This window comes from Cydia pomonella, chromosome 12 (genome assembly GCF_033807575.1).
Source record: "Cydia pomonella isolate Wapato2018A chromosome 12, ilCydPomo1, whole genome shotgun sequence".
NCBI classification, from domain to species: Eukaryota; Metazoa; Arthropoda; class Insecta; order Lepidoptera; family Tortricidae; genus Cydia; species Cydia pomonella.
In genome coordinates, this window is record NC_084714.1 from 10,763,647 (window position 1) to 10,778,190 (window position 14,544).

Sequence of the window (14,544 nt, forward strand, 5' to 3'; positions counted from 1 at the left end):
AACAGTACAGCTCTTATAGTTTCGGAAAAAAGTGGCTGTGACAGAATCGGACGGACAGACGGACATGACGAATCTATAAGGGTTCCGTTTTTTGCCATTTGGCTACGGAACCCTAAAAACAGTATTCTTTTTCGATGATAAAGTAAGTCAAATTTACTCACGCCTCTGATGCCTTTATATGATTCACTGTAGTTGATTTGTACTAAATACGGCTTCAGTTCACGGAAGCTCTAATCACCTTTGATTTCGTTCAAATTGTCGCCTTTTCAGCACAAATCTGTGTCAGTGTCACCGCGCAAAACCTCAGTTAAGCCCGTTGCGTGGATAATCTGTGAATCCGTTGCAATCCTATTAGTTGTTGATATAAAAGTTAAATGCGCATTAGATCGGTAGCAGTCAGTCAGTGGGGTCAGAGTAGGACTACCGAGGGCTGCTCACAGGATGATTGCAACACAAATCATGGACAACCAGACGGAAAGAAGTGAATACGGCGCATACTTCGCGCCGCTCAGGTAATAGACATCAACGATCCACTCATAAATCATCATGATTTGTATAGGTCATATTTATCATCATTCAATGCCAAGAATTATACATTTACAATACAGGATAGGTACTCAAAAACCCAAGACAATGAACATTAATTGTCCAGAACGTTTATGTGATAAAAAAAATGTTTAAATGATTTTATTCAGTAACAAGGTATTTTTAACAAAATACAGGTACATATGATTTGTGTAAAATTACATATGAATATAATATTTACACGATTATGGTTGTATCTCCACCACATCTAGAAGGCCAAACCTTGACAAATATGACTAACACTTATATGACCATATATATACTTATATGAGCATATATCTGTAATAGTTACCGACAGTTTTTTTTTATTACATTACGTTTCCAACGCTTATGCAGTTTTTTATAAAAATAAATTCACTCATGTTTCAAAGGTAAATAATATGTCCATCACTGTTTTCATAAAAACGCCCTGAACGTCCCTGATATCCAGATCAAACGGCATCGACGGCGTAGAGATGCTGGGCGCGGGGTTGACGGGCGTCGACCTGGCCGCGGTGCCCGAGCACTGGCTCTCGTACCCCGCGCCCCCCGCCGCCGCACACACCGCGCTCGCCCTACTCTACATTTTCTTCACTGCCGCTGCCCTCATTGGTAACGGGCTCGTCATCTTCATATTCTCCACGTAAGTAAACCTCCAACGAAAATTGCTTGTTTTACGTTACTCTACAATTGCATCGCTACATTTCTTCAAAGGCGCTGTTGCTACGGAGAATGGATTTGTCATATTGATATTCATTATTCTGATGTCCACCGGAACATGATCTTTAGTCCATCTTTCGTTTACAACACCGCATTAAAAAAAATTAACCCTTTTCCAGGCCGCACCAAAAAATTCAAATATATTCAAAACAATCCAGCTTTGATGGTTCATTTGAAGACAAGTGTCAAGTGCAAATTGTCATGCCATCGGTCACTTTCTATCACCGCACCGCTCGCCGTCGGCAGGGTGTTCATCCTCATACCCTAGGGCCTAAATGGTCGCGCACTGTGCGGTTTAAGAGGAATTTCCTCCCGTGGACGCAGTATGGGGTTCTACAAAAAAGGAGTGTACAGGTTTTTAAAGGGTCGGCAACGCGCATGTTGCTAGAGTTGCAGGCGTTCATAGGCTACGGGGACTGCTTACCATCAGGCGGGCCGTATGCGTATTTGCCAACGACATGACATAAAAAGAAACAGACCAGTCTCCACAAACAGCACCCGTTCACGAGTATATATGACGCGTATGTCAGCTATCGCCTCCCTCAACCTAAAGCGGGAGAGTCACAACCCGATCAACGACGCCACCATAAGCAAGGACTTTTAAGCGAGCATATTGGCGCGTATGTGCTCGATAAATCATACTATGCCTGGAAAAGTATGGATTATAAGTTGGTTTCATAAGCACTGTATGTGAACCCTAAAAACTTAGCCAATCTTTCTTACATACTCTCTAGGTCCAGGTCGTAACGAATTTTCTTGTTATTTACAGAACGAAAAGTCTTCGCACGCCAAGCAATCTTTTGATATTGCAACTGTCGATATTCGACTTCATAATGATGGCGAAAGCACCGATATTCATTTACAACAGTGCCATGAGAGGATTCGCACTGGGCGACTTCGGGTGCAAGATATTCGCACTGATGGGTGCCTACAGTGGTATTGGGGCTTCAATGACCAACGCTGTCATTGCCTTCGATAGGTAAAGAAATGTGTTTATTATGCTGTTGTCCGCGTTGAGGCTGAGGTGAGGCCTTTTGTGTTGACATAGGTAGTGCGGTGATTTGATTTAAACGAGTACGTTAATTTGTAACCAACATATAATTAAGTAATAATAAATATTTAATGATATAATAAATTTGAGTGACAATGGCCACAAAGAAAAATTTGCAAAATAAAGATATTTTATTATTTAAGTAGGCATATTACAATGCGCTTATGAACGTTAAATAAAGCTACACCGGCTCTAACCCTACACCCGTGACCCGAGAAGATTTAAATCCCCCCTCAATTGGAGGAGGGTATCCCAATAAGGACCGGCAAAAAACGGCGAACTCAGCGAACGATCTTGTGTTTAGATATAGGTATGAGATATTGACGACCAATCTGTCCTAGTGGGTAGTGTGGTGTAGTGATAGTGACTCTACCTAAGAAGCCGAGGGTCCCGGGTTTGGAATCTCGGTAAGGGCATTTGTGTGATGATGATTAACAATTGAACACAGATATTTGTTCCTGAGTCATGGGTGTTTTCTATGTATATACTTACACATCGTCGCCTAGTACCCAAAGTAGCATAGTAGCTTTGCTTAATAGTTTGGGACTAGGTCAATTTGTGTAAGATTGTCCCCAAATTATTTATTTATGTAGTCATCCTTTAGTCACCTGCATGATATGATGAATTAGTGCGAAAATAATAGGTACATTCTCTTGCAGACATTCAACCATCACACGGCCATTAGACGGTCGCCTGTCGAGAGGGAAGGTATTGCTACTGATGGCGTTGGTTTGGATTTACTGCACGCCATGGGCCCTATTGCCGCTGTTTAAAATTTGGGGCCGATATGTGCCAGGTATCATTTATGTAGCTGCTAAATAAACCAAGACCAAAATAATTTTGTATTAAGCAGAGAAGTCTGCAAACGATAAAACAAAGCTTAAATTGTAGATTGTTTACCAAGGGATGAAAGGCAGCCATTTCGACGAGGTAGTTTAGTCCGAGGGTGAAATGATGCCTTTCATCCGAGTTAAACACTCTACTTTCTATTTTGAATACGAGTAAAGTAAAATACATGTGTTTAAAAAAACATGAAACATGAGAAATGAAAAATAATGTATTTTTTTAGTTTGGGGTCGCGCATCGTTACTGGTGATTTTCCAATATGACTTGTAACTCCGGTGGTCGTTTAAGAAGTGTAAAGCTCTTAAGGTAGATGTCGCTAGGCGTCTCCCTAAGGCACCCGCATATTAGTGATATGGTGGAAATATTCCCTGTCATCGAGTGAAGTCTCGGTAGCTCAGTCGGCAGAGCGATTGGCTAGTGATCCAGACTCTGGAATTCACGACTCTGGATTCCAGAGTCGTGAATTCAAGCCTCACCAGAAAATCAGCTACCTGGTCTCCTATTTGAAAATCACTGTGAAAATTTTAACAAATCGTCTCAGATAACCGGTAGACCGATCGTAGCAATTTCACGAAGACATTGTGTATTCCAACTTGTTTGCAGAGGGTTACCTGACGTCCTGCACATTCGACTACCTGACCAACACGTTCGACACGAAGCTCTTCGTAGCGTGCATCTTTACGTGCAGCTACGTGTTCCCCATGTCCGCCATCGTCTACTTCTACAGCGGCATCGTTAAGCAAGTGTTCGCGCATGAAGCTGCTTTGAGGTATGTGACCTGTGTACCGATTCTCAAAGCACAATTTTTCTTCTTTTGTGAGCACTGGTATGTATATTTTCACTACACAAACTGGTAAAGGCCCTCTTGATTGTTCAAAGACTAATGAGAAAGTTGCATTTTACCCACATGTGGAGCAAAAGAATCAGATGCAAAATTTGAGTTGTTTCCTTATGTTAGCTGGTGGAATTGACTTTCAAATGATGATTTTGAATGATATATTTTTTATTACGTTTATTTGGATTTGATTTGGTTCGATTTTTTTCTATTTCATAGTTAGTATTTTCCTCGCATTGGTGTGGTGAAAATTTTTGTATATCACTCGTAGGCAAAGTTTGTTTAACCCTCGTGCCTTGAAACCCTCGCAACTCTCAAGATTCTACTTCTCGAACCACACGTTACGCTCGTGGTTCAATTTTGGAATCTTTCGCTTGCTCGGGTACCAAATTACCAATATTTGTACCAATTTATACCTTGTAAAACAAATAACTGCGATCCCTTGTTTTCAGAGCACAAGCCAAGAAGATGAACGTAGAATCCCTGCGGTCCAACCAACAGGCTAACGCTGAGTCGGCCGAAATTCGGATAGCGAAAGCCGCGCTCACGGTGTGTTTCCTCTTCGTGTCCTCGTGGACCCCGTACGGCATCATGTCGCTTATCGGCGCGTTCGGCAATCAAGAGTTGCTGACACCTGGGGTAAGAAATGCAAAAGTGCGTAGGCTAAGGTCTGTTTAGCCAAAGTGGCGCTTACGGTTTTCTAAATTCATGACTTCCGGCATCATTTCGTTCATTTAATGATTCAGAAATATAGAGCTGCTGTCACTTGGTGCTCATGCAAGAGCTGGTGTCAGCTCGGTAAAGTCTGAAGCTAAAAATTCGATAATTGGGGCAAGATCTCTAATAAGGTCTATTAAGTATGTAGATACGAAGTTACCTGTGGGCTATAAGGCCTGTTGGGTAATAAGGCCTAACTTGCTATAATCGTTTTTAGGGTTCCGTAGTCAACTAGGAACCCTTATAGTTTCGCCATGTTCGTCTGTCTGTCTGTCTGTCTGTCTGTCTGTCCGAGGCTTTGCTCCGTGGTCGTTAGTGCTAGAAAGCTGAAATTTGGCATGGATATATAAATCAATAAAACCGACAAAGTCGTACAATAAAATCTAAAAAATAATTTTTTTTAGGGTACCTCCCCTACACGTAAAGTGGGGGTGAATTATTTTTTTCGCTTCAACCCTAGAGTGTGGGGTATCGTTGGAAAGGTCTTTCAAAACTAATAGGGGTTTTCAAGAAACATTTTTTGATAAAGCGAATATATTCGGAGATAATCGCTCCGAAAGAAAAAAAAATGTGTCCCCCCCCCTCTAACTTTTGAACCATAGGTCCAAAAAATATAAAAAAAAATGGTGGAAGTAGAGCTTAAGAAAGACATGAAATGAAACTATAGCGGATATGATCAGTTTAGCTGTTTTTGAGTTATCGCAAAAAGTTTCCCCTTCATAGTAAAAAGACTTACTTTAATTAGGTACTGAATGTACTGATTATGCAAATTTGCCTATTTGTTCAACTCGCGTGAAAGGTACCGTTTCATCCCTTGGTTAACAATTTACTATACTTTGAGCTCCAGTTTAGCTTATTGTGACGGAAGAGTAACTACGGAACCCTACACTTAGCGTGGCCCGACATGCTCTTGGCCGGTTTTATTAAAATGTGCGGACACGTCCATGATGGCCTTGTTAGGTAACACTTAGTGGAAGATCAAGGAACCAAAAGGTTTTTCTTTCTCGCTAGTAGTGAAAAGTTACCACATGGCAATATTAACAAATATATTGGCCCGAAAAATATGTTTGTATTTTTTGTAATATTAATCATCAAAGGGAATTTACGATCATTTATACTTTCTTATTTATCTCTTATATTGTGTTAAACGTGTTATAATCCCATTAATTTTTATGCTTTTTAGGGTTCCGTAGCCAAATGGCAAAAAACGGAACCCTTATAGATTCGTCATGTCCGTCTGTCTGTCCGATTATATCACAGCCACTTTTTTCCGAAACTATAAGAGCTATACTGTTCAAACTTGGTAAGTTGATGTATTCTATGAACCGCATTAAGATTTTCACACAAAAATAGAAAAAAAAAACAATAAATTTTGGGGGTTCCCCATACTTAGAACTGAAACTCAAAAAATCTTTTTTCATCAAACCCATACGTGTGGGGTATCTATGGATAGGTCTTCAAAAATGATATAGAGGTTTCTAATATAATTTTTTTCTAAAATAAATAGTTTGCGCGAGAGACACTTCCAAAGTGGTAAAATGTGTAGTGTGTACCCCCCCCCCCCCCCCATACGTGTGGGGTATCTATGGATAGGTCTTCAAAAATGATATTGAGGTTTCTAATATCATTTTTTTCTAAACTGAATAGTTTGTGCGAGAGATACTTCCAAAGTGGTAAAATGTGTGTCCAAAGTGGTAAAATGTTGAACAAGATCTAGTAAGTAGTTTTTTTTAATACGTCATAAATGGTACGGAACCCTTCATGGGCGATTCCGACTCGCACTTGGCCGCTTTTTTGTATACATACATTGTTTGTGAGTAATAAGGGCTACAGCAACTACCTTTAAGCCTTATTTTCCTATATGGGGAATAACAGGCCTACATGAGTCATGGAAAAATATATATGTGTGTTGTTTATTTACCAAAATGTGCTATAAGTATTTCGATTCTAATCTATGTAACTATATCTCTAAGGCTCATTATTAGGTATTATGCAGATTGACAGTTCACTTATCAAATTGTACTGATCAATTTGGGTGTTAATTTGGGATTATCTCACCCAATTTTCATCAGAAATTAGAGCAGCGTGCTGTGATTAAATACCTGCATAAAAAAGGATTGACGCCGAAGCAAATTTATGATGATATGCAAAGTACATTAGGGCAATCCTGTCCATCATATACGATGGTGAAAAAATGGGCAGCTGAATTCAAGCGTGGACGAGATAGTATCGCAGATGACCCTCGTCCCGGGAGGCCAATAACGGTGACTAACACGGACAATGTGGCAATTATATGCAATATGATAATGGAAGACCGGCGATTAAAGGTGCGGGAAATAGCTGACATCGTAGGCATCTCTTACGAAAGAACTCAAAATATTATAGTCAACGAATTAGGTTTTTCCAAGGCGTCGGCGAGATGGGTCCCGAGGCTTCTTTCAGTGGAACAAAAAATCGCTCGCCGTACTAATTCACGTATATGTCTAGACCTGTATGAAGCCGATACTCAAGACTTTTTGGACAGATTTGTAACTATGGACAAGACGTGGGTCCACCACTATACAAACAGCAATCGAAGCAGTGGGTTCGTCCTGGAGATCCAGCCTCCCAAAAAAGCCAAAGCAATTTTGTCGGCCAATAAAGTCATGGCATCTGTTTTCTGGGATGCAAAGGGAATAATAATGGTTGACTATCTCCAGAGAGGTAAAACTATAATTCCGACTATTATTGCGAGTTATTACGCAGATTACGCGAGGCTCTGAAGATAAAGAGACCTGGAATGTTGACAAAGAAAGTTATCTTCCACCAGGACAATGCACGTGTTCACACGTCACTAAAATCGATGGCGGTGATAGCCAAATGTGGGTTTGAATTATTTCCCCACCCACCCTATTCACCCGATTTAGCACCATCGGACTTTCATCTGTTCCCCAATTTAAAAAAAAGCGGCCAAGTGCGAGTCGGACTCGCGCATGAAGGGTTCCGTACCATTTAAGACGTATTAAAAAAAAATCTACTTGCTAGATCTTGTTCAACATTTTACCACTTTGGACACACATTTTACCACTTTGGAACTGTCTCTCGCGCAAACTATTCAGTTTAGAAAAAAATGATGTTAGGAACCTAAATATCATTTTTGAAGACCTATCCATAGATACCCCACACGTATGGGTTTGATGAAAAAAAATTTTTTTTAATTTATTGACGTATTAAAAAAAAACTATTCACTAGATCTCGTTCAAACCAATTTTCGGTGGAAGTTTGCATGGTAATGTATATCATATATTTTTTTTAGATTTTTCATTTTGTTATTTTAGAAGTTACAGGGGGGGGGACACACATTTTTTCACTTTGGAAGTGTCTCTCGCGCAAACTATTCAGTTTAGAAAAAAATGATATTAGAAACCTAAATATCATTTTTGAAGACCTATCCATAGATACCCCACACGTATGGGTTTGATGAAAAAAAAATTTTTTTTAAATTTTTATGACGTATTAAAAAAAAACTACTTACTAGATCTCGTTCGAACCAATTTTTGGTGGAAGTTTGCATGGCAATGTATATCATATATTTTTTTTAGATTTTTCATTCTGTTATTTTAGAAGTTACAGGGGGGGGGACACACATTTTTTCACTTTGGAAGTGTCTCTCGCGCAAACTATTCAGTTTAGAAAAAAATGATATTAGAAACCTAAATATCATTTTTGAAGACCTATCCATAGATACCCCACACGTATGGGTTTGATGAAAAAAATTTTTTTTTTAATTTTTATGACGTATTAAAAAAAAACTACTTACTAGATCTCGTTCGAACCAATTTTCGGTGGAAGTTTGCATGGCAATGTATATCATATATTTTTTTTAGATTTTTCATTCTGTTATTTTAGAAGTTACGGGGGGGGGGACACACTTTTTACCACTTTGGAAGTGTCTCTCGCGCAAACTTTTCAGTTTAGAAAAAAATGATAGTAGAAACCTCAATATCATTTTTAAAGACCTATCCATAGATACCCCACACGTATGAGTTTGATGAAAAAAGATTTTTTGAGTTTCAGTTCTAAGTATGGGGAACCCCCAAAATTTATTGTTTTTTTTTTTTCTATTTTTGTGTGAACATCATAATGCGGTTCATAGAATACATCTACTTACCAAGTTTGAACAGTATAGCTTTTATAGTTTCGGAAAAAAGTGGCTGTGACAGAATCGGACAGACAGACGGACATGACGAATCTATAAGGGTTCCGTTTTTTGCCATTTGGCTACGGAACCCTAAAAACATATGGGTGGTATGAAATTTTCAAGCAGCGCCGAGGTCCAAGCTGAGGTGGATGCCTATTTTGAAGGTCTCGAGGAAAGCTTCTTCAAAAGTGGTGTAATGGCTCTGGAATCCAGATGGAACAAGTGCATTCAACTCGACGGGTACTATGTAGAAAAATAAAAATAAATTAAAAATCCACCCACGTATATCATATATTTTTTTTAGATTTTTCATTCTGTTATTTTAGAAGTTACAGGGGGGGGAGGACACATTTTACCAGTTTGGAAGTGTCTCTCGCGCAAACTTTTGAGTTTCAGTTCTAAGTATGGGGAACCCCCAAAATTTATTGTTTCGTTTTTCTATTTTTGTGTAAAAATCTTAATGCGGTTCATAGAATACATCTACATACCAAGTTTGAACAGTATAGCTCTTATAGTTTCGGAAAAAAGTGGCTGTGACATAAACGGACAGACAGACGGACATGACGAATCTATAAGGGTTCCGTTTTTTGCCATTTGGCTACGGAACCCTAATAATGTATTTCTCTTACAGGTAACAATGATTCCCGCTGTGGCGTGTAAAGCTGTAGCGTGCATAGATCCCTGGGTTTACGCCATCAGCCATCCAAAATACAGGTCTGTATCATCTGTATGCTTTCTGACACTATGCTTGGTTTATAAACACATAGTTCTATATTTTTTTTAGTGTATCTACTTTTTATTGCTTTGCTTGCTTTGGAATATTAACCCTTTGAACGCTTTACGTTATAAACAATGGTATTATATTACTAAGTTCTACTCATACATAAGGAGCACAAAAAATACTTCCATATTCATTTCTATACCTACGAAGAAATCTGTTTTTCCCATTCCATTCATCTTTGTCGAACTCGTTGTTAAACTTGAGCTTGGCTCTTTCTTTTTTGGTGAGTGGGCGGGAGCTCGTTTAGCACGTGCACATCTCTCGCTTGCCCAAATGCGACTAAAGGCAACTTGTATAATTTGTCACATGGTGACAATGGTAAGCGCTACAGTTTTGGGACGCCTATAACCTATCTTGAGTAATAAATCATTGATTTTAAATACAAACATCACTGGCACGCCAAGGAAAAAATAAAAAATGACATAATGTGGTGCATTTGTGAGCTATAATTATATACCACCCATAACGCTTATCTCGTCGTATCTATAATAAATTGGGGCCTAAAAGAGAATCGTATCGCAGTAATTGCGTTGCACAAATGTGGGCACCCGCCAACTATGATTTTGAAGTTGCTTGAAAACCTAAAAATCAATAAACAATTTGTTTATCGCACAATTAATAGATACAATAGTACTCAGAGCTTCGATGACCGCAAGAGGTCTGGAAGACCACGCACCGTTCGGACCCCAGCTCTAATAAAGGCAGTGAAGGCGAGAATTGCAAGAAACCCCGTCCGGAAGCAAAAGTTGTTGGCAATACAGATGTCTGTTTAAAGAAGCTCCCTAAAAAAGTTATCAATGAAGACCTTGGACTACACGCTTACCGCAGACAAAAAGGTCATTTACTTAATGGACGATTAAAGACTATGAGGCTAGAGAGAAGTCGTATGCTATTGAAGCGGTACGCACAAAATGGCCACCGATAATTTTTAAGAAAAATAAACCGACTTTAATGAGGAAGACCGGTGAAAGAACGATTATTGTTGATTTTAGATTTCATTCATACTCTTCCTACGTCTAATTATGTAGAAAAGGAGGTAACATCTTTTTTTTTTGCCACAGCACCCGCCTTGACACATTTCAGATTTACCCTATGGTTGACTGGTAAGATATCCGCAATAGGGTATTCGACTGTATTTAAGATAAATTATTTCACACCATGCATGAAATAAAGCACCAGATAATTATAAAAAAAACTAAATAGGATAGAAATATAAAAATGTGCCTTGAAAACCTAACTACTTGGCAAAGAGAACAAATTGCCAAACGTGAACTAGCATCATTGAAGAGTTCCGTTCTGTTCATCATCAGCAGTTACACTTCATCTAATGTCACTTCTACAAATGTAAATACTTGATTTGTTAATGAAAATACTAAGATCACTATATATATGCCTTTAACATTTGAGGAGTTCCCTCGATTCCTCATGGACCCCATCGTCAGAACTCGAACTGGACAAAGATTTGTCTTGAAAATCTAATTTACTTAACAAACACAGCGAAGAGGAAAAATCGCCAAACGTGTACTATGCGTCGTCGAAGAGTTCCATTCTGATCATCATCAGCAGTTCCACTTCATCAAATCTAAATGTTTGATTTGTTGCAAAAACGGGACCAATCTGTATAAATATAAATTCAAACAAAAAAAATATTTTCAAAATCGGTTCAGAAATGACGGAGTTATGGAGTAACAAATATTTAAAAAAACATACCGAATTGATAACCTCCTCTTTTGAAATCTTGAAGTCGGTTAAAAAATACTATATACAGACGAAAAAAATTTTTCCATTGAAGAATGTTGTAACCGCCAGAATGACAGAGTGTATGCAAAAAAAAGTCAAGATGCGATTGCGGCTGTTCCGAAAGTGCAACGAGGCCATCATCCCTCTTATGTGATGATTTGGCTTTGTGTGTCATACTCAGGGCTAACACAGGTTGATTTCAGAGAAAAAGGTGTGAAAACTGGGGCCAAAGTTTACCAGGAAACCGTTCTCGAACCAATAGTGAAGCCCTTAAGCCACACCCTATTTCAAAATCAGCCATGCCACTCAGCTCCTGCACATAAGGCAAAAACAACTCAAGCCTGGTTTCGAAGGAACAAAATTGACTTTATTGCCCACGAAGACTGGCCGTCCTCCAGCCCGGACATTAACCCCCTGGATTATGCCATATGGCAGGTTATTGAGGAGAAAACCTGTGCTAAACCCCACCCAAATCTTGACTCCCTCAAGCGGGCCATAGGTAAGCCAGTGACGGAATTAGACATGACAATCGTGCGTGCCGCTATTAATGACTGGCCCCGTCGTTTGAGGGCCTGTGTCAAGGCCAGAGGAGGCCATTTTGAATCATATTGTCATATATAATTCCTGATTTTGTGTACTTTATTTTAATATATAGATTTAGTAACCAACTAGGTAGTAACAACTTGGCGTTCTAAAGGATAAGCAAAATGTTTGTTTTCGTACATAGGCAAGAACTGCAGCGTCGCATGCCTTGGCTACAAATCAACGAGCCTGACGACACTGCTTCCACGGCCACCACCAACACTTCCGCGCCACCTCCTGCTTCTGCCTAACTACCTCCTCACTGAGGAAGCTTACTTGATAACAATGTGATAAAACTTTATCGTTTAACGTCCTACTATGATAGCGCAAAAAAAGTTTATAAAGCATAGTTCGATTTTGTACGTAAGTGAATTATGACGATTCTCTACACACACACAATTTGAAAAAAATTAACCACCGCCCATTTATAGGAATATTTAAAACCTTCTGCTGTTTTGCGAAGCGCCACGAATTACATAATTAATAATAATTTTCTTCTGAATGGTAGAGCATTGTTAAGTGAACACTGGCTGACACCAGAAATGTATACCTAATTATAAGGACTATAGCGAGTTTACAAGGACTTCGAGAGTAAAACGTATGTGCCTAGTTAATAATGCATGTATATCCATATTTTAGAATTTGCAAATTTGCCACAATTCGTGCCAGTAATCTAAGTTTATTAAATATATTCAAGGTACAATGTGGTAATAATGTGGTTTTATTTCTATTGAAATATGTAACCTTAAATTTATCACATAAGTAGTTCATTTGATTCGAGTTATTTAAGCAATTCATCGAGCCTTAGCGAAAGTCTACGTTTCAGCTAGGACAAAAATGGTTTCGTATGTCTGGATGTTCTCCTCTAGTCACGATTCTCGTAAAATTTTGTGAGCAGCTTATAATAACTTTATAACTAGGAATTTTTTTCCCATCAGCAAACAGTAGTAAATAAAACCCGCATGGCTCAGCCATTTTGAATTTATTCCAAAAATTTAATTTACAAGCATTTTTTATATAATTGCGTACTTGCTCACAAAGTTCTACAAAAATCGGTTGAGATGCCATTTCCGTCAGTAGAAAAAAAGCGGCCAAGTGCGAGTCGGACTCGCCCATGAAGGGTTCCGTACATTTATGACGTATTTAAAAAAATACTTACTAGATCTCGTTCAAACCAATTTTCGGTGGAAGTTTGCATGGTAATGTATATCATATATTTTTTTTAGATTTTTCATTCTGTTATTTTAGAAGTTACAGGGGGGGGACACATTTTTCCACTTTGGAAGCATCTCTCGCGCAAACTATTCAGTTTAGAAAAAAATGGTATTAGAAACCTAAATATCATTTTTGATGACCTATCCATAGATACCCCACACGTAGGGGTTTGATGAAAAAAATTTTTTTTTTAATTTTATGACGTTTTAAAAAAAAAACTACTTACTAGATCTCGTTCAAACCAATTTTCGGTGGTAGTTTGCATGGCAATGTATATGATATATTTTTTTTAGATTTTTCATTCTGTTATTTTAGAAGTTACAGGGGGGGGGGGGCACACATTTTTTCACTTTGGAAGCGTCTCTCGCGCAAACTATTCAGTTTAGAAAAAAATGATATTAGGAACCTAAATATGATTTTTGAAGTCCTATCCATAGATATCCCACACGTATGGGTTTGATGAAAGAAAAATTTTTTTTTTAATTATATGACGTATTAAAAAAAAACTACTCACTAGATCTCGTTTAAACCAATTTTTGGTGGAAGTTTGCATGGTAATGTATATCATATATTTTTTTTAGATTTTTCATTCTGTTATTTTAGAAGTTACAGGGGCGGGGACACATTTTTTCACTTTGGAAGCATCTCTCGCGCAAACTATTCAGTTTAGAAAAAAATGGTATTAGAAACCTAAATATCATTTTTGAAGACCTATCCATAGATACCCCACACGTATGGGTTTGATGAAAAAAAATTTTTTTTTTAATTTTATGACGTTTTAAAAAAAAACTACTTACTAGATCTCGTTCAAACCAATTTTCGGTGGTAGTTTGCATGGCAATTTATATGATATATTTTTTTAGATTTTTCATTCTGTTATTTTAGAAGTTACGGAGGGGGGGGGGGGGGGACACACATTTTATCACTTTGGAAGTGTCTCTCGCGCAAACTATTCAGTTTAGAAAAAAATGATATTAGAATCCTCAATATCATTTTTGAAGACCTATCCATAGATACCCCACACGTATGGGTTTGATGAAAAAAGATTTTTTGAGTTTCAGTTCTAAGTATGGGGAACGGACAGACAGACGGACATGACGAATCTATAAGGGTTCCGTTTTTTGCCATTTGGCTACGGAACCCTAAAAATGGCAAATTCAAAAAATGTAGGTGTGAAGGCTTAATTATCGTCGCATAGAAAATTTGAAATTCGCGCCTTTTTCTACCGACAAAGTTGTTTGACCGTATATACATATAGTCTGTCAAGCCGTTTTCGTCTGTAGAAAAAGGCGGAAAATTAAAAAACATGTAGT

General features: G+C 38.3%; 1 protein-coding gene across 1 annotated transcript; it reads left to right on the forward strand.

The window, feature by feature from the left end:
* Positions 1–372: 372 nt before the first annotated feature.
* On the forward strand, positions 373–12,730 carry LOC133523514 (opsin-2-like). Its single transcript, XM_061859158.1, has 8 exons — positions 373–512; positions 1,016–1,207; positions 2,054–2,263; positions 2,995–3,131; positions 3,785–3,950; positions 4,469–4,655; positions 9,545–9,627; positions 12,162–12,730. Exons 1-8 carry the CDS (start codon positions 442–444, stop codon positions 12,265–12,267), a joined length of 1,152 nt encoding a protein of 383 aa, XP_061715142.1. The 5' UTR covers positions 373–441; the 3' UTR covers positions 12,268–12,730.
* Positions 12,731–14,544: the final 1,814 nt, after the last annotated feature.

Coding starts and splice junctions, on each gene's coding strand:
- LOC133523514 (XM_061859158.1), top strand. CDS start 442: ATGATTGCAACACAAATCATGGACAACCAGACGGAAAGAAGTGAATAC. Junction 513..1,015: donor GCATACTTCGCGCCGCTCAG/GTAATAGACATC, acceptor CCTGATATCCAG/ATCAAACGGCATCGACGGCG. Junction 2,264..2,994: donor GCTGTCATTGCCTTCGATAG/GTAAAGAAATGT, acceptor ATTCTCTTGCAG/ACATTCAACCATCACACGGC.